This window comes from Echinops telfairi, unplaced genomic scaffold (genome assembly GCF_000313985.2).
Source record: "Echinops telfairi isolate 266 unplaced genomic scaffold, ASM31398v2 ScPeMD7_7410;HRSCAF=8448, whole genome shotgun sequence".
Lineage (NCBI taxonomy): Eukaryota > Metazoa > Chordata > Mammalia > Afrosoricida > Tenrecidae > Echinops > Echinops telfairi.
The window spans coordinates 2326489-2354443 of NW_022111310.1; the positions used below are offsets into that span (position 1 = coordinate 2326489).

Consider the following 27955-nt stretch of genomic DNA (forward strand, 5'->3'; position numbering starts at 1 on the left):
GTGTTGGGAAGGTGAGCATCATGGAATGCCAGTTTAATAGAACAAAGTATTCTTGCATTGAGGGAGTACTTGAGTGGAGACCCAATGTCGATCTGCTACTTTAGTACTAAACCTATACATGTATGCATGTAGCTCTATTTCCACATCTTCATATATAAATATAGTTACATATGTACATGCCTTTATTTAGAACTCTATATCTGCCCTTTGCCTCCTAACTCTTTGCTCTATTTCCTTTTACTTTTCTCTTGTCCCACTATCATGTTCCACCTTCATTTGGGTGTCAGTAATTCCTCTCTGGTAACATTACCCTTGATCACGCCCTACCAGGCCTCTTACACCCTCCTCACCACCGATTTGGATCACTTGTTGTTCCCTTGTTCCTGGGTTTGTTAACACCATTTCCTTTCCCTCCAACTCTCCCAAGTCCCCCCAGAACTGTCGTTCCCGTTGTTTTCTCCTCCAGATTGGTCATGCAGCCTATCTTATTTAGACAGACCTGCGGAGATAATAACATGCACAAAAATAAGACAGAGCAAAACCAAGCAACAAGAGAAAACAAAACAACACCAACAATCCAATGACAGAAAACTAAACAAAACCCAGAAAGAAAGAAAAGCTTTTAGTTAGTTCAAGGACCGTTTGTTGGCCTTTAGGAGTGTTTTCTGGTCGAGTCTGATGGGGCACCCAGCCCTGGCCCCAAAGTCTATTTGTGGTATTCCCTGGGGACTTCGTTGCTCTGTTCCCCTTGCTGTTCTGTTGCATGCCCTTAGTGTTTCGCCTCGGTGTGGTGGGATCAGATTGGGCGGAATTCCCACACCGTGTCTCCAGTGTTGTCCCCTGTAGGGCTATGGATCAATGAGTGATGTCATGTCTCATACCCCTTCTTTTTTTTTAAACCTCAGCTAATGGTTGCAAACTTCTCATGGTAGATACAGAAGTAACTGTTGGAGTTTAACTGAGGGATATTGACCTCCTCCTTGCCAGCAGGGGCTGCTGACAACTCTGCTCTGAAACCTTCCAGGCCAGTCACACACTTTTAAGTTATTAGAAGGATGGAGCAGCATGTGGCTCATTCTCTTAGTGAGCAGCTTCCTGCCGTTACTGCTCATATGGTCAAATTGTGATATCTGAATGGTTTACTTTGTTGACTAAAGATTAGCAGAATGAAAAGACTGTACAGTTTTCCAGAGGAGAGGGAATGTTGGGACTAGGCGGAGCATATGGAAGGTGTGGCTGATTGCCTGCATGAATAGCCGCCTCCTTTCCTTTGAGACCAGAAGAACTGGATGGTGCTTGGCTGCATGACTGGACATTTTGTTCAGAAGGAGGGAAATGCAGAACAGGCTCCAGGATCCCATTGGCTTGAGATAATTTTTCAATCTTAAATCAAAAGTATCTCCTTAAGTCTTCTTAAAGCTATAGATTAGCTTAACTGGTTCAGATTGTCTGCCTTGAGCATTGTACTCTTGGGATCTATCTGTTTGGGATCAAGTTGACAACAGCAACTAAAAAAACTAGCAAAGAACTTTAGAGACAGTAAGGCTGTGTTGATGGGGGAGGCACCACTCAGAACAGGAGCGGGAGAATGACACAAGACTCAAGTGCAAGGTGACCAGATTTAAAGCGGGACACCATTGACCGGGCTTGGGGAAGGGGGGCTTCTTGATGAAAAATTTGGTCTATATGGACCCAATAGACCGTTCCCTAGCTTGCCGTGCCTTCTTTCCAACTTTTTTAAAGCGCCAAAAATCGGAACTGTCCCGCCAAAAGCGGGATGTCTGGTCACCTTACTCAAATGGTTCATGTCGAAACCTGAACTTGGGTTTGTATTGCTGTGTGTGTTCCCAGCAATAAAATTCCTTTTCAAAGGAATATAGTTTTCCAGAGGGCTCAAAACTTTTCGCCACGAATCAAACAATGTGATCGTTTGTCTTCCCTGAAAGGAGGGCCCTGCTTACTCATGCCCTGTAGCACACCACCACTCTTGTCCGCAGCAGAAAAACCAAACTCGGCCATCACGTCGCCTCGGATGTCGAGCTTTCAGGGCTGCAACCTTCTGGAAGCAGAGCTCCAGATCTATTTTTCTGAGGTTCCTCCGGGTGGCTTCCCACCCGTCTTTTTGGCTGGTAGTTGAGCGCTCAGCCGTGTGCCTCCCCAGGACCCGACCCAACAAACGCTCTCACTTCCTCATTGCCATTGAGGCGATTGTGCCTCATAGTGACCCTCTAAGATGGGGTAGAGCCACCCCTGCTGCTTCCCAGGACCTAACTGAGTAGACTGCCTCGTCTTTCTCCTGCAGCAAGCGCTCTAGACCTTGGTAAATAGAACTCTGAGTGGGAAGGCTGTGAGTCTACAGCCCGCTGGACTTGTAGGTGACGGGTGGGGGAAGAGCTGCTTTCACATAACATCACTGGAGTTTCCCTCGTCTGTTCCCTAGCGGAGTGACAGTGACACCAGAAGCAGTGACAGGAAAGGTGGGGCAATTGAAGAGCAAATAGAAAGACTGCAGGAAAAAGTGGAGTCCGCGCAGAGCGAACAGAAGAACCTCTTCCTTGTCATATTTCAGGTATCTTGCCCTGGGGCATGAATATGTAAAAGGAAACAGTATCTCAGTTTTTTGAATGTTGTTTTAAAAATTACAGGTAATGCCTGGTCATGTGTACAGAGAGTTGTAAAGTACAAAGGAAATGAAAACCACCTAAAACTTCACACCACCTAGCAGTACTGTGTGTACTCTGGAATCCTGCGCTGTTTACTTGGCTTTCTCCATAAACATTTCTCCATACTGTTAAACGTGCCCATAGATGCTTCTCAGATCCATTTCTCTCATGTTTTGTGTGTGTGAGAGGTGGTAGTCTTTCTGATGAGCATCTGTGAGCAGAGATTACTAGTTACATGTTTTATTACTTGGAATAACTGCTAAGAAGTACAATTACCAGGCTAAGTAATTTAGACAGTAAGCACCTTTAGTGCCAGAAAGTATGTACCAATTGCCATCTTCATCAGCTTACCTGTCTAGATGGGCAGGATGTAATGACATGAACGTTCAAATACAGGTCACAGAGACAGGGGCATGCATGGAGCCTCTTGGTCGTGACTGCAGTTGCGTCTGAAGACTTCTCCCTGTGATGCTGCTTTCTTTCCCTTCAGCGTTTCATCATGATCTTGACCGAGCACCTGGTACGGTGTGAAACTGATGGGACCAATATACTGACACCGTGGTATAAGAACTGTATAGAGAGGCTCCAGCAGATCTTCCTACAGGTTTGTGGGGCACTTTGATTGGTTAATAAACACACTTTTCAGCCACAAAAAGCCCTAGTCAGATTTGCCGGGACTATATGTGGTATCCGGTACCCCTTTTTAGTCCATGCCCATGGGTCCTACTGTTGCTCATCAGGGTGTTTAGACTAAAATCGGTTCTAATCACCGAGATTCCTAATTGCCACTTTCTCTGGGAAGAACCTCTCCGTCATATAAAATGTGCAGGGAGGAAACATGTTAGGGGATAGTGATTGGATTTATAAAGGTCCCTAAAATCCAGTGATGGGTTAGTAAACATTACCCAAAGAAGCTAGGCAAGTTCCCTGTGGTCTTTATATAAAGACAAACAGCAGATCCTGTCCTTTGTCAATTTAAGTTAAAAGATATGTAGGAGAACGGAACTAATTCTTTGTCTTCAGGAGATCATCTGAATTTGGGGCCTTGCATCGGCAGGGTAAATCAGATCTTTGACAACTCAAGGCAAGCCTGGCTACTTGCTGTGTGGAGTGCGTCGTAGAGACACAGCCACTTTGCGTTTCCCTTGGAGCGACTTTCTCACGTGTCACAGACCATGGGTTTCACGTTGTCCACCGCAGCCATGCTCTTCTGCTTCTGCAACACGTGCCCCCTAGGTGGTGGTTTTCTGGTCTTTCCAGGCCCATTTTTGCCGTCGATTAAAGCATCCAGATCGCTTGGGGTGGGAGAGTTGAGCCTGTCGGTGAGAGAGGTGGCAGCACCTTGTGCATTGGCAGGAAGTTGGTCAGAAAAGAACTTTTAGAAATGTATTTGAACACCTTTTCCCCTCAACCTCTACGTTTTCTTAACGGGGAAGCTCCTGGCATTTCTGTCAGCATGCCCCACTTCTGTTGTTTTTCCCACGAGGGAATTGTGCTGCAGATGCCTCTGTGCACCCGCTCCAACCTGAACAGCCCTCTTCTGTGTCCACAGCATCACCAAATCATCCAGCAGTACATGGGGACCCTGGAGAACCTGCTCTTCACTGCGGAGTTAGACCCGCACATCCTGGCTGTGTTCCAGCAGTTCTGTGCCCTGCAGGCCTGAGGGTCCTTCCCCTTCTGTCAAGATTTTTAAAATACCTTAAAATAATGTGTCTTACTTTTGATGGTTTGAATGCTTACTTTCTTGTAGTATCCTTTCACTTATTAAAGGAAACAGCAGGGGAGGGGAGGTCAGTGAGGAGCATGTACTTGAGAACCTTTAATGGCCCCCCAAAAGAAAATGGCCTTTTAGTGACAATAGGGTAGTGCTGACCATGGGCGGTCTTTTCTGTGATTTATTTGGTGTTTTTGCTCCCTTAAGGCATAAAGTAACTGATTCGAGGTTTGTGAAATGCTTACTAAGTAGTGGAGAGAACCAGTGGAACCGATGGATTGATTATCAAGTAGCATAGCTTTTCATAGCTCATGGATTGCTGACATGGCTGAATAAAATAAAAAAATATGCCTTTTTAAACGTTAGTATTTCACAGTGTAGCATCTCGATCTACTTTGAAATGGTGATTTCTTAACTGAAGATAATACTTTTCTCTGCTTGAAAATATTTTTAAGTAGTATCTTTTGACACTTTGTTAGCCTATAAAGTTGTTATTAAAGAGCAGTGGGTCCCAATTTGCCTGGAATATTAGAATTACCTGGAAATCGTCTAAAAATTATTAAAAGTAAACCACAAGCTCTGGGAGTGGGACAGTGTTTCCTCCCTTGCCCAGCATTCTGCTGTGCAGCCAGGCTGGGGACCACTGTCATCCTGTCCTTTCTTCCTCCCTCCAGAGGGCCCAGACGTCAAAGTGGCACTCGAAGTACCTAGACTGGCTAACGCTGTGCTTGGAATTGAATGTGGGTTTGGATTTTGTCTCTTTGAAATCTGATCCAGTAACTGACGATTCCTCTGTTGTCCTGGGGCTTCAATATGAGTGCCTTATAAAAGAACACAAATACAAGGGGTTCTCCGACATTTCCACGTTTCTAGGATTTCAGACGTCATTCATGAAGCCTTAGAGAAACTTGTACCAATGAGCCCATGACTAGTAGTATTTTTGTGTGCATCTAACATAGTTATGATGATTCATTAAGCATTTTCCATATATAAGTTTGCTTGATTTACAATACATGTATTTGCTTGGGTGTTTCAAAAAGCCTACGGGGAGGGGGGGGATTGTTATTTTATTTTTCTGCTTAGATGGGGATTTCTCAGTCATTTAAATCGCATACCATCCAAGACAAATAGTGACTCACCCGATCAGGCCATGTGGTCGGCTACTCGCAGAAAGGGGGCCACTAAATCTGGGTTCTTGGTTGGGTGTTCACTTGTTGGTATGCCCCTCCCTGCGTGGCTGAAGCACAGGCCATGGAGACGGTTAGCAGGGGCTCCAGTCCTCCAGGAGCCGGTTTCTGATGTAAGCCTGACCTGCTGCGTCACCCTGTATCGCCAAGTCGGCCTAGCTTATACTGGCTTCAGAGTCCAGAGGGATTAGTAGGCTTTCGTCTTTTCTCGAATCTTCTCTTTTGTGTAAAAGTTACTGCTGACAACTGTTTACTGATGTGACCTGCTCTGTCCCTCTCTGATCCCACACCTATGGAAAAACTGAAGCAGGGGTACAGTGTTGAAATAAAAGCGCACGCGCAAACATTCAGCAGCTACTTTCCCTGGTTGTGGAGCTCTTACAGACAGGGTGCTGCGTCACTGCATTTATCACCTTGTGATAAATCAAAACTCTGTTAAATATGCCATGTAATATGCTTTTGATAAAGTGAACATAGATTGTTTTCCTTGATTCCAGATCTCTTCACCAGGAGTTATTCGTGGCAACAGTTCAAATGAAGTTTGGGGTTTGTTTGGTGTTCCTGGAAAGAGTTTAACTGATTTATATCATTTTTTTTTCTTGTAAATCATCGAAGGTGCCATTGGGCTGGTTCTGACTCATAGGGACCCTGTTGTGCAACAGGCAGAGACACTGCCCGCTCCTGCACCAGCCTCGCCATTGCTGCGGCCACCATGTCAATTTACTTGACTCGTTTTTATCTGCACACCTTGCCAAGAGGGTAAAGCGGACTGGCTGTCAGAGGGAGATCACTAGATGGCAAGATGGTCTCAAACTGATGAGGGTAAAGTGTGAGGCGAAACATCCCAGCCAGACAAAATGGTGTTGATGAGCCTCAGTGACTGGTGGCTTCTGGGGTCCCAGTAACAGCACTCTCACAGTGGTCCTGCCCACTTGACAGAACCAGGCCCAAGGACAACTGCTTTCCCAAGGGTCTCTTTGAACCTAGGTCCATCTGGCTGGGCAGCTCAGCCCTTCCACGCAGTACCAGAATGCCCAGGTCACTGGCCCAACCCCTAGTTAAGTCACCTTTCATCAAGCTTGGAAGCTTTTTGGGCCCCAAAGGAAAACAGCACTAAGCATTTCTGCATTCAGTATGTGTTATATAGTAGAATCATAGCCTTAAGTCTAATGGTTCTAGTTTGACTTGAATTTTGCTCATGTCTAAAAATAATCCCCAGTAGCTGGTTGAAAAAAATGTATAAACGCCCTACTTCTACATAGAGCTATAGGATAAGGAGCTGGGTTCAAAAAAAGCTTGAAAATTCCCAGTTTATCTTTAACCTAAATGTGTGTCCCAATAGAAAGACACCAATTGGCTCTGTAGCCTAACACACAGGATCAGGCCCTACTTACTGGCTGTTTAACTCTCTAACCCTCCTTCCAAGGTTAAGCATTAGTCTGAGCTTAATGCACTGGGGATATGCCATGCCTTCCTTAGGAGTGCCAACACAATGCCAGTTAGCACCCTCTCCGGGCAGGTTGAGAAGGGTGCTTGCCTGGCTTGTGTAAATGTTAGAAGTTCAGGAAGTGCTAGTGGTGATTGTGATAAACTTATCAGGACTTCCTTTGGTTGACACTCAAGGGTTCAGCCTTGGAGAAAACACACTTTTCCCATTTTAATGCAGCATTTTAAAGGGGCTGCCTAGACATTGGTGTCTGAAAACATCACTCTCGTACTTCTCTGTTCCGGCCATTTGTCATGACTTCTGTCTGTAGTCCCAACCCACGTGCCCACAGTAGTGGAAACAGAAGTGGATGCTTCCGTCCCTGTTTGTTTCTCAGGAAGAGGAGCACAGTCCCACCAGCTCTTCCTTATTGAAAGCTCTGGCAGCCTCGCTTCTTCAATCTCTGTTCCCTCAGCTCACGTCCAGCCGGATGCCCATCATCTATGGAGGTGTCGACACTGAGGTGAATTGTTAACATCATTTGAAATTACTCTGAGCCCATACTCCCTAGGGTTGAACAATTTGCTTTATTTAAATATAAAATGCTGTAAAACATCACTGAGCCCAAAGTCACATTTTCTCATAAGTCAACTCGTGGCCACACACAGTGCACGCCTTCCGGTACATGTCATCTTCCAGACTCTCTTCTGGCCCGTACTCGTGCTGATGTGCCGCTGTTGCTCTTTTCCACACGCTGCTTCGTACTGCTCGCCGCAGTTCTAAGACAAAAACAAAAGTGGTTTAGTTGAGTCCCAAAATAAATCCACCAGGCCTTCAGCTGTATGTGTAAATAGGAGTAGTTAAAATGGGTTCTACCCCACTTGGGCGAAGCTTACTTTCTGCCCTCACTGCTGTGCTTGTGAACTGGGTTCAGAATGGGGTTCTGGGCATAAGCGCAAGGAGAGCCCGTGGGAGCAGCCGAGAGAGGGGGGGGGGGGGGGGAGGAGAGGCTGCCGGAACAACTGAAGAAGAGGAGGGCTTTCAGCCCTGGCGCCAGGAGAGCTTGCATCTCAGAAGTATGTCACACTTGCAGGGAGGGGGAAGGAAAGCCGGGTACTGCCTGGGCTGTGGAAGGAGGCTCGCAAACCCCAAATGTTCCATGTATTTGTACCACCTGAAAGTTCACGTCTAATATTAAGGCCGAAGCTGCATTTTGGAACTTCAGCTAAACTGAGTAGTAATGTCATCATTCCTTTTTTTGATCTTCGCTGGCAAGAAACTTCTCTTGCCCCTTGTTTACCCTAACACTTAGATTTTTTTCCTTAAAATCAATTCTCAAATTGCTGAGGTGTAAAAATTTATAATCTGAACAGGTATATTTCATCTCTTAACCTTCCCATAAAGGTAAGCTTTGTGCCAACTTCTTTGCGGATCAAATCAGAACCAGGTTCTAGTTTCTTTTTTCACTGAAATTTAGACTTGCTTCCCTCTGTTCTGAGTCTTGTGAGCAAGCCACACAGGAGGCTTGTTTCTAAGCTCTCGCGTCTCCTCCACCCTCAGTTTGGTGGACAGGGACTTACTTAGCCAGATGAAATCAACCAGCGGAAGCCATAATTAAAGCATCACACTGACTTCCACCCATTAAACACCAGAAGAGAGTGTGACGTTTACAAACTACAAGAGAACTGGACTCACAAGCAGGTGCACTTTCTCAGGTACGTAGGGACTTAGAACATATACTGCTCATGTAACCACTCCAAAAAGCTTCCTTCTAAGGCACGCATGCTCCTCCAAACAAGATAGGAATTGAAATACAGAAATCAGCCCATAAAAGGTCTTAATGCTTTTAAAAATAAGGCAAATTCGAACTCTTCAAGGATAAAGAAAATTCATAGTCGTTTCTGGTAATTAAGGTGGTGTCATAGGGTCGGTCCCTCCTGGCAGCAAACCTACATGACTTGGGCACTGTCAGCTTAGACAATTAGAGGTCTGGTGTGAGGGGCTGTACTTTTTCTACTACGGTCGTCACGTGCACGATTTCATTGGTGCCGACCCTCGGCCGCGAGCACCGCCCCCACCCTACCACTGCACCTCTACAAATGTGGCTCCCTGTCAGGACGGCTGCCACGCTTCCCTCAAACACCGACCTACTGGGGACACCCTTTTTGCCTGTTCCCAAACTGTTCACACAGGAAGAGGTGCGTGTAGCTGCTTACCTTTTACTTTTTTATCAAATTTCTTCTGTTTCATCTTTTCCCGGTTTTCCTGTCGGACTTCCTTTTCTTCTTCCAGTGCTTCCTGACTACCCCACACTTCAAGAGACCGCTTCACAATCTGCAGCACAGAAGTGCAGCATAGGAAAGTGCAGTTAGGGTGCCAAGTAATGATCTAACAAGTGTGAATTTCTAAATATTTCAACTCAAAAGATTTTGAATGATAAGGAACAGCTGTCTAAATCTAAGAAAACCTCCGTAAATACTTAAGTAGAAAAGTTTGCTCTCCTGTTTTACTTGAAGATACGGAATTTTCTAGTACATTCAATTCCAACTTGCTCTAAAGCAGTAAGTATTGCATGTGTAGGGTTCACTAGCCGGGGCACTACACAGATAAGGAGCGTGGCACACTTGAAACCCTTGTAGGAGTGGCATCGCACCTGAGCCTCTGCTGTGAGGGGGAGTTCTGTGGGCACTGGGTTGGGGGCAGTAGGCAGTGTCACCCAGGCTGAGAAACACTGGTCTCAGTCTGGTGCTTACTCCCAACGTCTGTATGTCTGGATCACACTCCTACCTTTACCCAAGAGCACTGCATTCATTCTGCAGTGCCACGCCAAAACGTAAATTTGTTCAGGGTCCGTCTGTGAGGCTAAGTCAGAGCGCTAAATTTGTTCAGTGTTGTTCATGTCTGACAATGAGGGTAAGTCGGAAAATACTGCTGCTAGGTTCCCAGTTGGCGCATGCACGGTTGATTCCAAGCAGCACCTGTTTTACACTTGTCTGAGCAGTGGATGGCCACAGAGCCCAAAGCTTGGGTTCCCAGCGGATCTGTTGGGACACGTGAATTCAGGACAGATCAGTTTGGGTTATGGTGATGGCCTTTGGGAATGCTAGCGGGTAGCTGACAGATTTTCTCAAAGGATATATGGGGATGTACTAGGGAGTTTTAATAAAACAAAAATGCATTGGTGAGAAGGCGGCCAGGATCTGTTCTTCACAGTGCAGAGAAGTCTTTCCAGCACTACAGGGTGCCTTCGTGCTCTTCCACGGTAGCCAGGGCGGCCTTGGGTGATTTCAGTGGGAAACCTTACCCCACCCACCCTACAGCCCTGATTTTGCCCCCTCAGACTGCCTTTTGGTCTCCAAACTCAAAAGAAGGCAGAATTATTTGGGAAAGGTTCGAAGTATATTCACTTAACATTTGCTTCACATTCTGATGTTATTTTGCAGCCATACTTTTTTAATTATCCTCATGACTTGTAACAAAACAACGAGAACAGATCTTTTTAACTCTAAGCAAATCTGAACTAGGTATAGTTGGTTTGATAAAGTTTGACCTGATCCAGAGCATGGAATGAATGAGTGGATACAGCTTGGAGACCTGTAGTTTTAAGTAGAGCTTCATGTCGCCCCACTGTGAATGATGAGGGTTCTTCTTCACAATAAACTTCAGGGCTGGTTCTCTCTTTTCCAAATCACAGTCTTTCAGAAGGTACTCTTGTTTTGCTTCTGTTTTCGTTATAAGCTTATGTTTATCATCAGCGTCTCTGAAAACAGATGAAATCCATTGTATAAATTCTTCTCCTTTATTACCTAAGTTTCCAAGTAGTCCAAGGTAGCAGCACACCTGCAACTGCCCTGGTCGCATCCCACCAAACTTGCCATCCAGTCCGCTCCCCACTCCTGGCAACTCTAGAACTGCCCCTGTGGGGTGGTTTCCAAGGTCTAAATCTTCAGGGGAGCAGAAAGCCTCTTTAGCCCATAGAGCAACTGTTGGCTTTGAACTGCTGATCCTTGTGGTTAGCAGCCCAACACTTAACCCACTCCACCAGGCTCCCTATAGTCAAAAGATCTATCTTTTACTGACTCTGAGGCGTTAAATTAGCCGCAGACCCACTTTCAGACTTAAGTTCCTTGTATGCCGCAAAGGATTTGAAATGTCTTGGAAGTAGAGGAAAAGAGCAAAGGCTCGATCCGAAGGAAGACAGGAAGTAAAGCACAGCGTCGGGATGGGGGAAACAAGGAAGGTAAATAGGCAAGGGCCAGCCACCTAAAGGAAGTGGCATTCAGGATGACGGGGGACAGTCTAGTAATGCCATTTTTCTCATACAGCTGACGCCTGCCTCTGTGCCAGGTTGAGGCACTCGGACACCAGCAGAGACAGACAAAGCCCAGTGCTTAGGAAGCTCACGTGCTAGTTGGGAAAAGGCAGCCGGCCAGGCAAAAGTGCCATCCACCAGAACTTCTGAATAACCAGGAAAGGCCGCTGCTGACATGATTCTTGATAGCGAGGCCCCTGGCGCAGGGCACAGTAAGTGCAAAGGCTCCCGAGCAGAAGGGGTTGGCAACGAGAACAAGCAGTGCTCACAGTAAACCAGCAGGAGGAGCGGGAACGAAAGCTTTGGAAGAGGCTGAATTTTATTGTAAATGGACCAAGAAAAAAAATTTATTTAAAGTTTTGAACAGAAGAGTGGCATGGTTTGCTGCACAATTTGTGGAGCTCATGCTCTGGAGTAAAAACCCTAGAGGTGCAGAAATAGGGTCCAGAGGCCAGTTTGAACATGGTGGTCCAGCAAGAGCTGGTGGTGGGCACGACTGAGGTAGAGGCGATGAGAAGCAGAAGGATTCTGGGTTTGGTGTGAGTATAGGACAGTGGATCTGGATTACACACGGTAGAGCAGAGAAAGCAGGTGAGGGACGTCTACTGCAAGGGTGACCACTGGAGGAAGAGCAGGGGTGTGTCAGAGGGGAGTCAGGTTCTAGCAGAGGATGCGGTCACAAAACCATGGGGGCTTCAAACTGGGAAGGACAGTGTTGCAGGACTTGGCTAAGATGAACAGTAGGGGCAGGAGAACCTTTGAAGCAAGGTAGATTAGAAGCTAAAGGCTAGCATGGTTGTCCTCAGCCTTCCTAGTGCCACGACCCTTTAATACAGTTCCTCATGTGGTGAACCCACTAACCATAAAATTATTTTCGTTGCTAATAACTAATTTTGCTACTGTTATGAATCGGGCAACCCCTGTGAACGGGTTGTTTGACCCTCAAAGGGGTTGCGACCCACAGGTTGAGAACCGCTGGGCTAGAGCAAAGCAGATAAAGGATAGCAGACTTAGTACCTTTCCTGCCTATCCAGGGAAGCACAAGGTGGAGACTGCTTGAGGGGATTTTTCTCTCCCCTCCTGTCCCAGAAGGCCCCAGTCCTCTGACTCAGGTGTCAGGACAAGGAAGAAATGGGGTGATTCTGAGGGGCTGGGTAAAGGGTTGGGAACCTGCTACTGTGAGACGGCAAAAGCTCACAAGCCAGCAGCAAGGATCAGAAGGTTTCTGAGGCAAAGCCACGGGAATGCTTACATGGAGCAAACCCTAAGTTTTTCAAGCACAAGCTACAGATTTTGTATATTTCTTTCTCAATATGGAAGCCTCGGAAATTTTAGAAAACTCCCAAAATAAAAATCCTATAAGGGAAACGTTAAACCCCAAAGGATCTATTCTGTTGCCCGAAACCTATTTGAAATCATTAAACATTAGCGAGGAGTAGCATTGTCTGAAAGAGTAAGTACCTGCAGTTATCACAAGTTTCCAAATCAAAGTGGGTCATGAGATAGGAGTCCATAAACTCTTTACCACACTCTTCACATATTGTATAATCAAATTCCATAACAGGCCCTAGAAAAGATGGCATTTTTAATGTTTCCTTGAGTGGAAAAGCTGCCTTTTCCCTGTTTTATTAGCTCATCATGATGTACTGTGTGCCCAAACACAGACATGCTTTGGACAAAATAAAACAGTGTTAAGTAATCCAATAAAAAGGCTTTTAAAGAAAAAAAAGTGAAGAGGTATAAGCAATAGGTTCTGGATATTTCTTGAGTTAAATGTGAGTACAAGCTTCATAGCTCCAAGTAGAGTCACGCTTCTAGAGAAAGGCTTCCCTGAGTCTTCGTGTGCAGAGTACCGTAGGGACTTCAAAGGCCAGCTCATCAATGCTGGCTCAGGGCTTACCCAGCAGTCGTCCTCAAACTACGGCCCGCCAGGTGTTTTTACCCCGCTTGGTTTTTTTACTTCAAAATAAGATATGTGCCGTGTGCATAGGAATTTGTTCATTGTTTTTTAACTATAGTCCGGCCCTCCAACAGGTCTGAGGGACAGTGAGCTGACCCCGTTTAAAACGTTTGAGGACCCCTGCTGTACAGTATCCTGGGAAGGTGGTCTAGTGCTCTCTGAACCCATTCAATGTGGTACGACTTTGAGACTGGATTTCACATGTTTAAGAAGTTGTTCCATTTTTGAGTCACCGTGATTCACATGATACACATGCTAACACTCTAGTGCTGAATGTGTAAGCTGCAAGATCTCCCTTACTGTGATTCTCACCCCTGCATCAGCAGTCGGAAGTCTTTCTTGTGTTATAACGATCTACTTTTGACAACTGTTCCTACTTTGTCAATTTCAGACTTCCGTTTTAGATATGAAACATTTGTCAAGTATCTCAAAGTGCGGTTCCAAGCTACTCTTTCCAGACTCACCTAAAGATAACAGGTCAGGCACAGCAGAACTGGAACCACACTCCTCTCAGTGAATACAGATCTGTGGCTACAGCTAAGGACTAAAAGATTTTAGAAACTGTCAAACTTGGGGTCAAATAAAGCTCCCAATTCTTTAGCTTTTTAAATGGCATGAAAGTATTCCCATCCTGAATTGATTTACTGAAGCATTTACATTAGTTGTTTTTTTTTTACCTCCCCATATATAAGAATTAAAGTTTTTGTGTGGGATTCTGGCCCTCCATTTCAGTCTAAGGTAATTTTTGAACATTTATTCTGTCAACATAGTAGCTCTCCTTGCATACCACAAAACAACAGCTTCACCAACCTAACTTACTGACAGTTTCCATTTGTATCTGTGTTCCTTTGGCTTTTAATCTACTAGCAAAAATGGCATGCTTTCTCACATTCACAAAACTAAGCTGCTGAGTGGAGTACAGGCAGACTGGGAGAGGGAACAACAGAAATGTGCACAATAGTCAACCAATCCTAGACCACCCATTTTCAGAAGAAAAAAAAACACTGTACCTGGCTGATGAACAACGTTTCCAATTTTACGATCCTCCTCCTCTTCCTCTTCCAAAATGAAGCCGCCTCTTGTGTCGACTAACTTTGGGGTTGCTTTTACATTCACCATGCCTACAAAAAGAAATTGTCAACAAGTGACGTCAGTCAACCCAGGCTTCCCCTGAGCATCAACAGAAACTTTCTTTAAATGTATTACATGTCTAAGACAAGGATGTCCACTTCTGTTCAACATTGTACCGTCATAGTGCAGTAAGGCACAGCAGGGAAAGGGTCATACAGATTGGAAAGAGGTAAGCCATCTTTATTTCTAGATTGTACAGTTATGTATTTGGAAAATCCACAAGAATCTACTGTTATAATTAAATATCAAACACCTAGGAAGAGAGGTGTAAAATACTGACTCTGAAAACTGCAAAAACATGACAAAGGAAAGATGGAAATAGAGGGACCCACCATGCTCATGGATAGGAAACCTTAATGGTGAAGAGATGTCAGTTCTCCCCAAAATTGACCCAGAGTCAAAGTAGTCACAGTCCTACAACTATGGGGTAGAGGGATTCATCTGATTCTAACATTCATATAGTTATGATTTATACTGAAAAATCAGCAAAGGGAAAAAGTGCATGAGGCCAAGTCCAGAGGAAATCAGGCAAGCTTCCAAGATCCCTCTCCCAGTGGTGTGATGGGACACATTGAATTCCTCCAGCATCATATTGCGACACTGGCCGGGGATTGTCTATCAGGAAAGCTCTTTTGAGACTGGGCACCCGAGTTTTTCATTACAGCTGGTCACATAGGCAGGCACCTTCTGCCTAACATACCAAAATTCTAGATTCTGGGAGTATGAGCAGGTGTTTAGCATAAACCACATTACTTAAGCAAAAGGCGGTGTAAACCACTTTTATCATTTACACTCCCCACATCCAAGTCCCCAGATGCTCACCTAGGGTCCACCTTCAAGCAGGCTTTAGTAAGGGTAGCAGTCTCGGGCCTGCTGTGTTCATTCCTTTCTGTGCAACAAGAGGTTTAGGAATGCGTAGGGAACCTCTCGACAGCCCACAACACTATTAGTAACCAATATTAATGTGGTCTTTGTATAAGACACTGACAAAACTACATCAGGAGGATTATCTTAACCCAAACCCCAAGGAAACCAGCAGGATAAACGGGAAACCTCTGTTAAAGGGTGGGTTGTGTGGTTTGTGAAGCGCAGTGATTGCTAGCACAGCAGACGACAAGCTGATGTGGACATACAGGCCGTCCAAGGTGAGGAATAACAGCCATTACGAACTACCATGGGTAAGCTGGATCAGTGCGTACGGTTCTTGTCCAGCCTTACTTTGCTGCAAGAGACCCGAAGCCTTTCAAGGACTTAAAACGTGCAGGTGAGGGTGATGATGAATGATTTGAGGAAGGGTTGGTTCAATAGTTTTAAGGGAGAGCTTCTTGATAGAACATTAGAGGACAAGTAGAAATTGTCCATAAGTTCTTACCCATATACCAAGGGCTGCCCATATTGTAAAATATGTGACAAGGGACAAGTTAAAATCTTTAGTGAAAGAGTTTGCTCAAGTACAGAAAATCATATTTGAACTGGATGGTGTTTTAAGGGACTGGGGTATTTAATTAAGATACGCAGGTGCAAGAATACTGCCCCATCCCCCAAAAGGTGGGATGGGGGCAAAGACCATACTAGTTCACTGCCTGACCTTGTATTACCTTCTAGTTTCCTTTGTGATGTAGGTCTAATAGGAACTGGAATTCTTTATACAAGGGGCTTCAAAGATTTCAAGAGAAAATAGAATAAAAGATAACCAACAACCAGCAAGCAAAGACTCATGCCCACACTCCCACCTGTTACCAAACCCACTGGCAACAGATGGTGAGAGCCCAGGAAAGCCAAACTGGCAACCAGCATTTGCACAGCCTGAAGTATCAGGTTGAAGCAAACCAACATACAAAAGACAAAGTGCTACAATGTCTCAAGAGACAACAGGCAACTTCACACACACACACACACACGCTGCAAGATGGCTCAAGCAAGTGACCAAACTGAAGCCAAGAAATTTTTCCTTCCAGAGGAAAAAATCCTATTGGAACTGCCTGATAAGGAATTCCAGTGATTGAGACTTGCCACTTTCAACAAATAAGAGGTGAAGGGAAACAATGACAGTATTAAAGTTATAGACAAATTCAAAGAAAACTCTAGCAGAATTTTACAAAGCAATACCAAACACTGACAACATAAATGGAAATTAGAAACCATACAAAAGCCACATACACAAATCCAAAAATTTAATAATAAAATGCCAGAAACAGGCAACACATTGGAAGGACAAAATAGAACTGGATCAAGGAAGACTAATTGCTGTTAAAGGAACAGAAACGTGTACCACAGATAACTTGACAGAATTGTGTGGAAGAGAACTTCCCAAACATCATAAAGGACAAGAAGATAATGCATTTGAGAAGCTCAACAAACGATAAGACAGACCTCAAAAGAAAACCACGGGGTGGGAGGGTCTTTGTGAAGCCCTCACTGCCATTGAGCAGATTCCAACTCACAGCAGCCCTGTAGGACAGCATAGAACTGCCCTGTGGGTTTCCAAGGCGGTACATGTTTACATGCAAAGCTGTGGAGACACGCGTGGGTTTGAACTGCCTACGTGGTTAGCAGCCCAGAGCCTCACCCACTACACCATGAGAGAGCCTTAAAAAAAAAACACCAAGGCATTTCATAAACTTTCTAAAACCCCACCCAAAGCTTGGGTGTAAAGGAAAAGATGCCTACAAAGGAAGCCAATAGGACAGCTCTTGACTTCAAAAGGCCACACAGGAAGAAGGCAGTGTAATGACAGCTGTAAAACTAAAAATATTGGCAACAAAATTATCCAGCAAAATTGTCCCTCAAATGCAATGGCTAAGGCATTTCCAGATATAAAGTGGTGTCAGGCAATTTGTAAAAAGGAGGCCAACCTCTAAATAAATGCTACATGGAACCCTTCATCGAACCAACAGAGGCAACAACCTGAGATTAAGGCACACAACACCATCACATGGAAATTCCCCCAGATAGAGAAGTAGTAAAAATAAACCTTCCAGATTGAAAATAGGGAGCACGACACATTGATTTGTAAATGATCAGAACTTCCAAATGAAAGGAAATCAAGATGAGTTAGATGGGGCAGTCGTAAACCTGAGAGTCTAATACAGTGTAACTTCAAAGAAAATGAAACCAAAATAAAACCCCGTCACATGTACCAACATCAACAAAAGTGACCTGATCTTATGCATAGAGCATGTCAGAAGTATGGCCTGTGGGCCAAATCTGGCTAACAACCTATAAAATAAAATTTTATTGGAACACATAATAAGAGTCTTTTTTAGGATGACAGATGAGTTTATCAAAACAGGCCACTGGTAAGCAGGGGAAAACACTGAATCCAGTGTCAGAAGACATGAGTTCTAACAGCCTTCTTGTTATCCTGTGCACTTGCAAATTGCTTTCCTTTCCTGGGCCATAGTTACCATGCTTGTAAACCTCAAACCCTGTCCGATTTATCAAGCCCAGGTGGTGCAGTGGACGAACTGAGCTGCTAACCACAAGGTCAGAGGTTGGGACCCTGCCGCTCTGGGAAAAGGATGAGGCAAGATTGAAAGTCTCGGAAATCCAGAGCAGCACTAGGCGTCGGCATAGGCGCACTGCAGTGAATTTTGCTGCCCTATTGTCCAGGCTGCTGTGCGAATCGGGTCTTTCCAGAGCCCTCTGCAAAATGGGAAGCCATCGAGTCCAGAGTTCTAACCATTACATCATGGAACTTGCTGTTGCGAAACCACACGTGCTACTGCCAGCTTCCAAGAACGTGGCAATGGCAGTCTTGCTCCGCGTCTCAAGCCTATGCGCTCAGTCGCTTATTGTTGATTGGTAGGGTTAATATTTAAATGGTTACACATCTAACAGTTCTAAACAAGGACCTCTGCGGGGGAGCTGATGGGTGCGCTATTGGAGAACCTCGCGAAGCACTGCCCTGACCAGCACTGGCTGGCACCTCTGGGACGCGGCTGCATCATCAGGTTAAAGGGCGAGCTGGGCACGCCAGGGGCATTTGAGGAAAGCCCGGAACCGGCGGCAGGAGCCGTCGGCTTTCCCGCGGAATGACTCTGGTGTCGGCCAAGGCCAGCTGGGCGCATCCCGAGCGCTGCGGGAGCAGAACCCGGCCCCGGTCGGGCGAGCCTACGGGACAGGTGGGTGCGGAGAGGGAACGGGCAGGCGCCGCCAGGGCCCAAACCTCCGGTAACCGCCGTCTCCGGGTAGGGTCGGGCCGCCAGCCGGGCCTGGCGCAGCATCAGCGCCCGCTGCCGCTTCCGCTCGATGCTCGCCCGCACCGACGCGGGCAGCTCTGCAGGTTGTCCTAAGGCCGCCGGCTCGGGCGAAGCTCCCTCGGAGGTGGCCATCTCGGAAGCAGCCGCGGCCTTGCTGGCCCGCGCACGCGCACTGCGGTGACGCGGCCCGGCCTCAGCCTCCGAGTCCGGACGCGAGGGAGCGCGCGCGCCTGCGCAGCTGAGCGGCCGGGCCGGGGTGGGTGGAGCGGGGGCGGTGGGAGGAGTCGGGGCGCCTGGGGAAACCTGAATAACCGCTGTGGTAACCTGGTTGGAAAAAGTTACTGGAGCTATAATGTCTCGGGACCTTATTATCATTAAAATAACAGCTTCGCTTCGTGGTGTAGAATATAGGCTTTGGAATCAAACCTGGCTAAGCCCTAACTCTGACACCCATCTGCGTGAGTTTGCGTTAATTAAGTTAAATAACTTTTCTATGGCCGTGTCCTCAGTGCTTAGGTGAAGAGAATATTGGAACCACGTCATGAGCTGTTGGGAAGCTTATATGTAAAGTCTTAATTGCATAGAAAGCTTCTAAAAATGATAGCAGTTAGTAGTGTAAATGCTAGTCTGGACCCAAAGCCTGAGAAACAGCCTTAAATTTGAAGTCAGGCGAGCAGACCCAGGCTAAACCCTTGCTGTGAGAAGTCGGCACTTAGCACCAAGACTGGAATGCATGTCCTTGTCTGTCTTTGTCCTGGCTGTGCCTTCAGTGGGGTGAGCTGCGCGGGTAGCCAGTGGGTCTAGGTTAAGACCAAAAATCAAACTCACTGTTGGGCACCAAGTATCCTGAGCTGCCCAAAGTGTGACAAATGGAACAAAAGAGGCATTGCATGCTTTCGCAGATAATTGTGTTTTTAAAATGACAAAACTAAGACTCCTGATCAAAACGGGGGAATGTAGAACAGAATGTCAAGTTCTAATGGAACCCAGATTGTCAGGATGAACCCCCCAAACTATTACCCTGAGATAATCTTTAACCTCAAGCCAAAATACCCCCTAAAGTCTTCTTAAAACCAAACCACACGTTTAGCTTAACTAGTACACAATGCCTGCCTCAAGCATAATGCTCTCTTGGGATCCATCTCTGTGAGACCCACTTGATGACAGCACGTCAGAAGATTTGAGTGGGACCGTAGGGCTTAATGGGGTCCTGGGGGAGCCCGTGAGTGAGGAGTGATTTGGAAAAGCACAGGAGAAAGTTTGCACGTCGTAAAGATGGCCCCTGCGTTGGTTGTACGTGTTGACACTGTTGTGCTCTCGACAAACTCCTCACTGCTAGACCCATAGGTAACAAGGAAAATGGAGAGGAGGTTGACGTGGTCAAGGCTTTGGCCTTGCTTGAATCCACACTCGGTACTCACGGAAGCAGCAGTCAAGAAAGCAAAAGACCAGTTGCATTAGGTATATTGCGACACAAGACCTTTTTGGAGTGTTAAACAGCAACGGTGACACGCCGCAGCTATTGCCACCGCTGCCATGTCTAGAGTGATCCAGAGAAGTTCCAGCACATTCTGTGAGTGCTCGCACTAACAGGGATGGGTAGCAGAAAGCAGTCTTTGCCGTCACTGCCATGAAGGGTGTGGACGCAGATGCTCATGTGGCCTTGAGGAAAGCAGACATCGACCTCGCCGAGAGAGCAGGAGAGCTCGCCGAAGACGAGGTTGGGCGGTGGTCCCCATCACGCAGACTCCAGGGCAGCACTGGACTCCAGCTGGTTCTGAACCAGACAGAAAGACACGAAGGATGGAAATAGAGCAAATACAGACTGTCCTGGCCCACGGTCTAGACAGCACGCTCCATGCATATCTGGAGGGACTGAGAAAGCTTCAAGCCCACAGAGGGCTGGGCCACTTCTGGGGCCTTTGAGTTCAAGGGCAGCATACCAAGACCACTGGCCACTGTGGATGTCCAAGGAGAAATAAAGACTATCAGCCTTGTCTATTAATCAATAGTTGACACACACAATCCAGGATGTTACCTTGAGGACCATGGTGTTTTCACATGCATGTGGAAGTTGGACGAAGAAGAGGAAGATTGAAGACTCCGGGTGCTTGACGTGTGGCGCTGGCTAAGAGCATTGAAAGTGCCACGGCCGGCCAAAGGACAAACAAGTCCGTCTTCGAAGCATGACCAGAGTGCTCCGTAGAAGCAGGATGGTGCGATTTCATCTTGCGTAACTTGGACATGTCAGGAGGGAGCAGTCCCTGGAGAAGGTCGGCAGGCTGGGTAAGCTAGAGGGGCAGTGAAAGCGAGGAAGGCCCCGGACGAGCTGGACTGCACCGTGACCGGTCACCGTGGGCCCAAGCATAAGACAGCTGTGAAGACGGCGCAGGACCGGGAGTGTCTGGGGCTATTTTGAGACGGTTGCTATGGGTCGGAGCGGCCTCTCGCACCTCACAGGCACAACATTCTCCACCCCGCCACAAGAAAAATACAATGGATTATCACTTAAAAAACAAGAACCTTAATCGGAACCAGAAAACATTCCGTTCTACTTATTATATGTACTACTTAGGGTATATTTAGGGTTTTCAGAAAGACACTTTGTGGTTTCCCTCAAATATTAAAAGGCTAACATTTGAGAGGCATGAATCTAGTAGTTCAAACCCAGAGGTTAGACACTGTGTGTGTGTGTGTGTGTGTGTGTGTGTGTGTGTGTGTGTGTGTGCATGCACACATGTTCATGGGGGTGAGGGGGCTGGGGGGGTGGGCTTCAAAAAGTTTGTGGGAAAGATCCATTATCTTTTACTCCCATGTGCCCACAAACTGTGAAGCCCCTCATGTGTGTCTCCTCCAGCGGCAGCCGCATGTCTGAACAGAAACCTGCCGGGCTCTTCTGGAGCTGGAGCTCCAGCCTCTGCGTCCCCCGTCTCCTTTCCACGTAGACCCCCGTCTCTCTCCGTCACAAAGCTCAGATTCCACACGACGTCAAAAGCACTAGCAGCAAAAGGGGCGAAATAAAGACAATGAATTAGTGAAAACAAATTAAACTTTTGTCTATCAAAGGAATCTATCAAGAAAGTGGAAAAACAGAAGTAGAAAATATTCATATATCTGATAAGGGCCTATTATCTGGAATCACTCTTAAAACTCAACAGAATCACAAGCAATCCAATTTTAAAATGAGTCGGGGACTGCAATAGCCATTTCTACAAGGAAGCTGTACGGAGAGTCAGCAACACATGAAAAAAACTGTCCACTGTCATGAGTGGTTGCGGTCCGTCTCCCTCGGTCAGTTCTGCCTCACATGACCCACGAACACCAGGACCCTGCACAACAATCCCAGTCCTCGCCACCCTAGCAACGTTTCTGTGTCTGAGCCCAGTGCGGCCGCTGCCGGGTCCATCTGTCCAGCAAGGGCCTTCCTCCGTTCACTGACCCCTGCGTTACGGACGTGATGTCCATCTCCAGGACCTGGTCTGAAGTCTCGCCGTCCTCGCGTTGAAGGGGCATCCTGGCCGTGCTTTCCCCTGTGCGATGTGTTTGTTCTCCGGACAGCCCACGGCACATTTCACGTTCTCTCCCCAAACCGCACTTCCAGGACGGGACTTTGACGTTCCTTATTCACCCAGCTTTTGCATGCGTCTCAGGCCTGAGCCAGGTGCCCCTTAGGCTTCAAATCAGAGCCACACGGATATACTACTCCTGAGCAACGGGCACAGAGGCCACATCGGACCCCTCGGGCTGCACAGGAGAGAAGGGAAGTCCACCTCCTCACCAGCCTGAGGCCGTTCCGCTTGCCACAAGGCACAGGTCGGACACACCGCCCCACCCCATCCCCTCTTTACCCACCACATCCCACCTCACTGCTGGCTTCCATAGTCCCCATTGCAATGGCCACACAAAACTCACAGGCAGTGACCGTTAGGGTGGACTTCTAGGGAAGTTAGCAGGTTTACCACAAGCCAGCACCAGAAAGCATGCAGGACACCGTCTTTCGCCCACAGGCGTGCTCTCCTCAGCCCTCAGCCCAGCCTCGCTCTCTGATCCTCAGCCTCTAAGCCACGTGACCCCTGGGCCTCTGCCTCCCTGGGTCAGGAAGCCAGCCCATTGCTCTGCCTCTCAGCCTCCTGGTCCCCGCACTGTCTCTCTGCTCTGTCACAGGGTCTCCTAGCCTCAACCTCTGGTCTTGGTGTGGCATGGTCTCTACTAGCCCCCGCCACTTCCAGTAGGGAGGGATCTCGTGCACACCCACTAGTGCACACCCACTAGTGGCTCTACTTCCTGGATGGTCTGGGGAAGCCTCTCTATTCCTACTTCTGTGACAGCTAGCTCTCTCTCTTTTTTTTTTTTTTAATTTAATTTATTTTTTTTTTTACAACTATCTCTCTTATAGCCTGGGTAATGGCAGCTAAGCTGACCAGTCCCCTCTAATAGTGCTTCACATGCCCGGTTTGCACAGCCCGTTCCCCTCCCACCCACCCCCATCATTTGGTGGGAATGAGAGAGACGGACAGACTTCACCACAGCTTCGCATCCACCAGAATGACTATAATCACCATTGTCTAAAATTAACTGAAAATAACAAGCGCTGGGGAGTGTGCAGAGAAATCGGAACCCTTGTACATTGCCAGTAGGCGTGTGGAATGGGCCGCTGCTTTGGAAAAGAGTTTGGCACTTTTTCAGTAAGTTGGAGTTAAACATAGACTCGCCGTTATGAGCGAGCAGTTCCACCCCTCTCCCCGCTTCCCCACCTCCTGATTCACCCAGAGAGCATGGCTCACTGCTTCCTCCAGGAAGGCTTCCCTGACTGCCTGCTCCTTCTGCCTCGTATTCATGTGCTGGTGTTGCGTCACTTGCTGGGGCTGATAGGGACCTGCGGCTCATGGTCCGTTATGAAGCCCTCGAGGGCCCATCTGATCCATCCCAGTATTCCCTGCTGGCCTAGCAGAGTGGCGCGGAGTAACTGCTCAGTAAATGCTTGTGGAATTAAGTAAATTAAATGAATCAAAATGAAGACCCAGCACTGAAAAGTCAGGACTAACCCTGAGCCCTCTAGAGACCTCGTCTGTCCCTGCTGGTGCCCTGATGGCCAGGCCCTTGGGAGCATGCTGCTGCCAACTTGCTTTGGCCATTGTTCATTGGAAGAATAAAAACAAAAGCAATGCTGACCAGGCACTCACTCTGATTTTATCTAAGCCTTTAAGATGCATGGCTCTGTCTAATCCTCTTAGCCACGCCAGCAGTAGTTGCACTGACCCCGGTTTTACAGGTGAGGAAACTGAGGTACAGAGAGGTTAAGCGACCTGTTGAAGGGGATAGGGCTCTCAAACCCCACCTGGGTTTCTACCAGCCACCCCACCTCCCCTCCATCAACCCTGAAGCTCTGCATCTCCAGATTAGCAAAGATCTTCTCGGTCCTCGCCCCAGGCAGGCTGTCCTGCTGGCTGAGTGCAGAGCTGAGATCAGAAGCCAGGTCCTTGCCAAGGCCCCACTCCCTACTCTAACCAAGTGAGGAGAGGGAGGGAGGGAGAGAGAGATTCTGTGAAAACTGCTTGGGTTGCCCTGCCAGCCGTGGTGATGCCGGCATGGACACAGGCTCCAGTTCACAGAATGGGGCAGGAGACACACGGTCTCCTGCGTTCCGATCACCCCCCATTGGGGTTTGCCTTTTAACGAGCTCTTTAACACGCGCAGTTGCAACTTCCAACCACAGACTGCACACATATTCTTGGCAGGCGTTTCCTGGAATAGTGCTCGTTCTACTGGGCATGTGGGACTATCTGTCACCGATGTTCGGGAAGTGGCTGTGCGCCTCAAGCCCCCAATCTCTCCGGTCCCTCTGCTCCTGGCCTTGGTGAACCCCGACCATCTCTTGCCTGGACAGCCTCCAAACTGGTCACCCAGCCTCCTGGGACCCATCTTCCACCCCGGCTTTGCCTTCATCTCGCCAACGCACAGCTCCCACCATGGCTTTGCCTTCATCTCTCCAACCCACAGCTCCCACCATGCCGCTTCTCCAGTGGGATCCCAGTCCCTAGGTGATTGAGAGTCCTCCTCCCCGGGACTCCAGCCCCCCTCTGGGGCTTCCTCTCCGTGACTCCTCCCCATGAGCTTGAGGGCTTAGTCAGGCTGCAGCGGTGTGCACTTTCCAGACCTGCCCGGTGCCCGTCTGTCCGTGCTTGCTCTACCTCTGCAGACATTGAGCTCATACCCTCATTCATTCATTCACCAGCCTTCCTGGGCATCTGCTCTAAGCCAGGTCCTGGGCTGAAGGCCAGGAAGACAGAGACAACGAATCATGGTCCCTGTCTCAAGGGGCTCCAGGTACAATGGGTTCGGTCAGGTCACGTGCATTGCCACCTGTCACAGTCCTGTCTGAAAGGTTACCGTCCTCCCCTGGGAGTGTTCCCCCTAGTACTTCAGTTAGACATGCCTTTTCCGCTCCTCGGGGCCCTAGCCCCTGCCCCACCCCCATTGTCATGCACTTCCTGCCTGAATTTATAATCACACAGGTGGCTGATTTCCCGTGTGCTACAAGATGCACATCCTTTGCATCCAAGGGCCAGTGGAGGAACTGGTTCACAGTGATCACCCATCCAGTCAGTGCTGCCAATGTTCACCGAATCCACCACCAGGCCAGGAATGCATAGCAGCCCAGCGGGTCAGAGAAAGCCCACGGGGAAGGCCGCATCTCCTAAGTTTGTCTTTTCCTAACAGCGTTGTCAGGATGTAATTCACGTACCACGTGGGATTTGTTGCATCTCAGAGTTGTGCAAACATCACCACCGTCAGTTTTAGAAAGCTTCATCACTGCAGAAAGAAGCCCAATAGCCTGGGTCAGCCCCTCCCCACCCTCCCCAAGCCCCGGGGAACCACGGGTCCCCTTTCTGTAGGTGTGTGCTCACCCTGAACGTTTCCTAGAAATGGAACTGTGTCATCTGACCTCTCATGACTGGCTGCCTCACTCGGCATGTTTTCCAGGCCCCTCCAGGGCGCCACGTGTGTCTGTGCTGCATTGCTTTTGTGGTCAAATACTATTCCCATCGTCTGAGAGCCCTGTTAGCATAGTGGTTACACACAGCACTGCTAACCAGAAGGTCAGCAGTTCAAACCACCAGCAGATCTGAGGGAGAAAGTGGAGACTTCCTCTTCCATAAAAAGTTAGTCTTGGGAACCCACAGGGGCAGTTCTACCCTCGCCTACTGGCTCACTGTGAGTTGGAAATAACACGGGGGATGTGTGGCCTGGATGTGTGAGTTCATGGGAGGTGGAAGGAAAACAAGGAGACACCCTTGGGCCTCCAGGCAGGAAGCCCTGCAGTCTCCCGACTCCTCTCTGCAGGGAACTGCCCCCACACCACCCTACCTTAAGAAGTGCCCCTGCAGACTTTGTCGGTGGGCTCCGGGAGGCAGCCTGGGGCAGTGAACATAGGGCATACGCATATTGTGTGGCCCTGACGCGGCGTGGGTCTCCCCACAGGTCAAGAGAATAGTAATGCCGCCTGCCTGGCAAGCTTGGCGAGGCGTGTTTCTACTGGGGCAGTGACTGTGCTGACGGGCCTTGGCTTGGAGGACCCTTGAACTCCCACGGGTCTGGGCTTGAGTCCAGGAGAGGCCCCTTCGGGATGATGACTGCATTCCTCAGAGCAGATAAAACCACCTACTCTGTGGACCGGGTCATTTGAATTTGCCACTAGACGCAGTGATGCCTGCTGAACGCCCCAGTGGGCACCCGGCAGGGAACGGCGGCTGTTACGACAGAAAACCACCAGAGGGCGCAGTGTGATTCCAGAAAGAACCCTGCCTGGGTTTGCAGATCGCAGAGGAAACCCTCCCGTGAAGAATTCACACAAAGGCTGCCGGAGCCCCGTCAACATGGAAGACTGCCCCCCTCACGTCCTTTTCACTGGAAGGTTAGAGATTAAACTCACATGGTACTCCACTGGGGGCCCTTAATAACAAAGGCAGCTTGGGGTCGTAGTAAGACCGGCTGTGTGACCTGGGACGAATCCCCAGCCATGTCCAGGGACACAGCTTGTAGCTCAAGACAGACCAGAAGGCCTCTCAAGTCCCTTTCTGCTGGATGACGACAACTCTGGGACAAAGACATTTTATGGCACAGGCAGGTGGGGGGGGTCTGGGGAGGTGGAGTGGGCTAAGGACCCCGGGTGCCCTCGCTGGGCTGGGACTTGATGCTTCGTACACAGGAGAGGAAAGCCACGTACCGGCTAATCCCGGCCTCACAAAAGAGTGCGGTGAGAGGGCTTGGGTGGTGGCGGTGTTTTTCTGCAAGTGCACACCGTGCTTATCATCTTTTGTGCAAGCAGTGCCGGAGCCACAGACCACCCAGCCTGACAAACAAAGGCATTCTTGTCTGCCGGTGACAGCCCTCAGGTTGAGGGCTCTCCATTTGCCCCGGAGGCTGTCACTCGCAGAACAATGGCAGCGAGCAGGGTGGCTCTCACCTGAGCCAGGCGCTGCCCGACCCCAGGGAGCACTGGGCCTCCCTCCTCGGGCCACCGGGGGCGGGAAGACCACGCCAGCCTTCTGGCCGGCACACACCTGCTAGGACAGGCTGTGGAGGGTTTGTCATTTTTTCCTGCACGGACAGTTCCTCATTCTTTAGGTCAGAAAGCAGAAAGGACATCAGACCTGACCCTTCACACACACACACACACACACACACACACACACACATTGCTGATACATGCAAACCTGTACATTTCATAAGCATTAATGCTGAGTGAAAGGTGCCAGAGTTTTAAAAAAAAAATACGTGTGAGGGGACTTCAAAACGTTGGTGGGAAAACAGAAGGAACAGATAATGACTTCTCCCACCAACTGTTTGAAGCCACATGTAAGGGATCATTCCATTTCCATGACGTTCTAGAACAGGCAAAAAAATTGAGCTGGGCTGGAACTGTGGTTGCCTGGCGAGAGGAAGGTCCGTTTGACGGCAGAAAGTCACCAAAGAGCCTTCGCAGGGGAAGGGAACACGCTCTCCTGACTGCGTGGTGACGACAGGGTGGGCCCAGCGCTGTCAAGTGCATCCTGAGATACCGTGTCTCAGCAACACCGACCGGAATGAACTGCAAAGGAAACTACAGAGGGAGTTTCTCATTCCCAACAGAACTACACGTCCCTTCTGTTGCTCGGGGCCTTGAACTCCGAGTCTCAGCCACCCCATGCGACACAGCAGGATGTCCCATAGGGCTGGCTTGTATGGTTGGGTCCAGCTCTCTCCCGTGGAGCCGCTGGTTGGGTCCAGAGCACGGGCTTCCCCCCACGCCCCTCAGTCCGTCACACTGGAGGACAGAAAACGCAAGGGGCCACCACCACCACCACTAAGACCACC

At 48.3% G+C, this 27955-nt stretch overlaps 3 protein-coding genes across 4 annotated transcripts in view; 2 read left to right on the forward strand and 1 right to left on the reverse strand.

The window, feature by feature from the left end:
• NCBP1 (nuclear cap binding protein subunit 1) overlaps nucleotides 1-5924 on the forward strand; it is a 46446-nt gene extending 40522 nt beyond the window's left edge. For both annotated transcript variants that reach the window (XM_004710991.2, XM_030887395.2), the window contains 3 exons: nucleotides 2441-2569; nucleotides 3154-3267; nucleotides 4216-5924. In XM_004710991.2, coding sequence (XP_004711048.1) covers nucleotides 2441-2569; nucleotides 3154-3267; nucleotides 4216-4329 — 357 coding nt within the window. In that variant the 3' untranslated portion in view covers nucleotides 4330-5924. The remainder of the gene's footprint in view (nucleotides 1-2440; nucleotides 2570-3153; nucleotides 3268-4215) is intronic.
• Nucleotides 5925-7561: 1637 nt separating this feature from the next.
• XPA (XPA, DNA damage recognition and repair factor) lies at nucleotides 7562-18736 on the reverse strand. The gene is made up of 6 exons (XM_004710990.2): nucleotides 18565-18736; nucleotides 14276-14386; nucleotides 12767-12872; nucleotides 10588-10753; nucleotides 9210-9327; nucleotides 7562-7772 (listed from the first exon to the last, which is right to left on the reverse strand). The coding sequence occupies exons 1-6, from the start codon at nucleotides 18728-18730 to the stop codon at nucleotides 7624-7626; spliced, it is 816 nt and encodes a 271-aa protein (XP_004711047.1). The 5' UTR covers nucleotides 18731-18736; the 3' UTR covers nucleotides 7562-7623.
• The window catches only part of ANP32B (acidic nuclear phosphoprotein 32 family member B), a 275087-nt gene continuing 265557 nt past the window's right edge, over nucleotides 18426-27955 (forward strand). Inside the window, exon 1 of the mRNA XM_045296651.1 lies at nucleotides 18426-18520. The gene's annotated coding sequence lies outside the window, so the exon portion shown is untranslated. The remainder of the gene's footprint in view (nucleotides 18521-27955) is intronic.

Excerpts from the sequence above, each read along its gene's own strand:
- XPA (XM_004710990.2), bottom strand. The coding sequence starts at position 18,730 with ATGGCCACCTCCGAGGGAGCTTCGCCCGAGCCGGCGGCCTTAGGACAA. Across the intron at positions 14,387-18,564 it reads GGAGACGGCGGTTACCGGAG|GCATGGTGAATGTAAAAGCA; the intron begins GTTTGGGCCCTG and ends TTCTTTTTGTAG. Across the intron at positions 9,328-10,587 it reads AGCTCTACTTAAAACTACAG|ATTGTGAAGCGGTCTCTTGA; the intron begins GTCTCCAAGCTG and ends TCTGTGCTGCAG.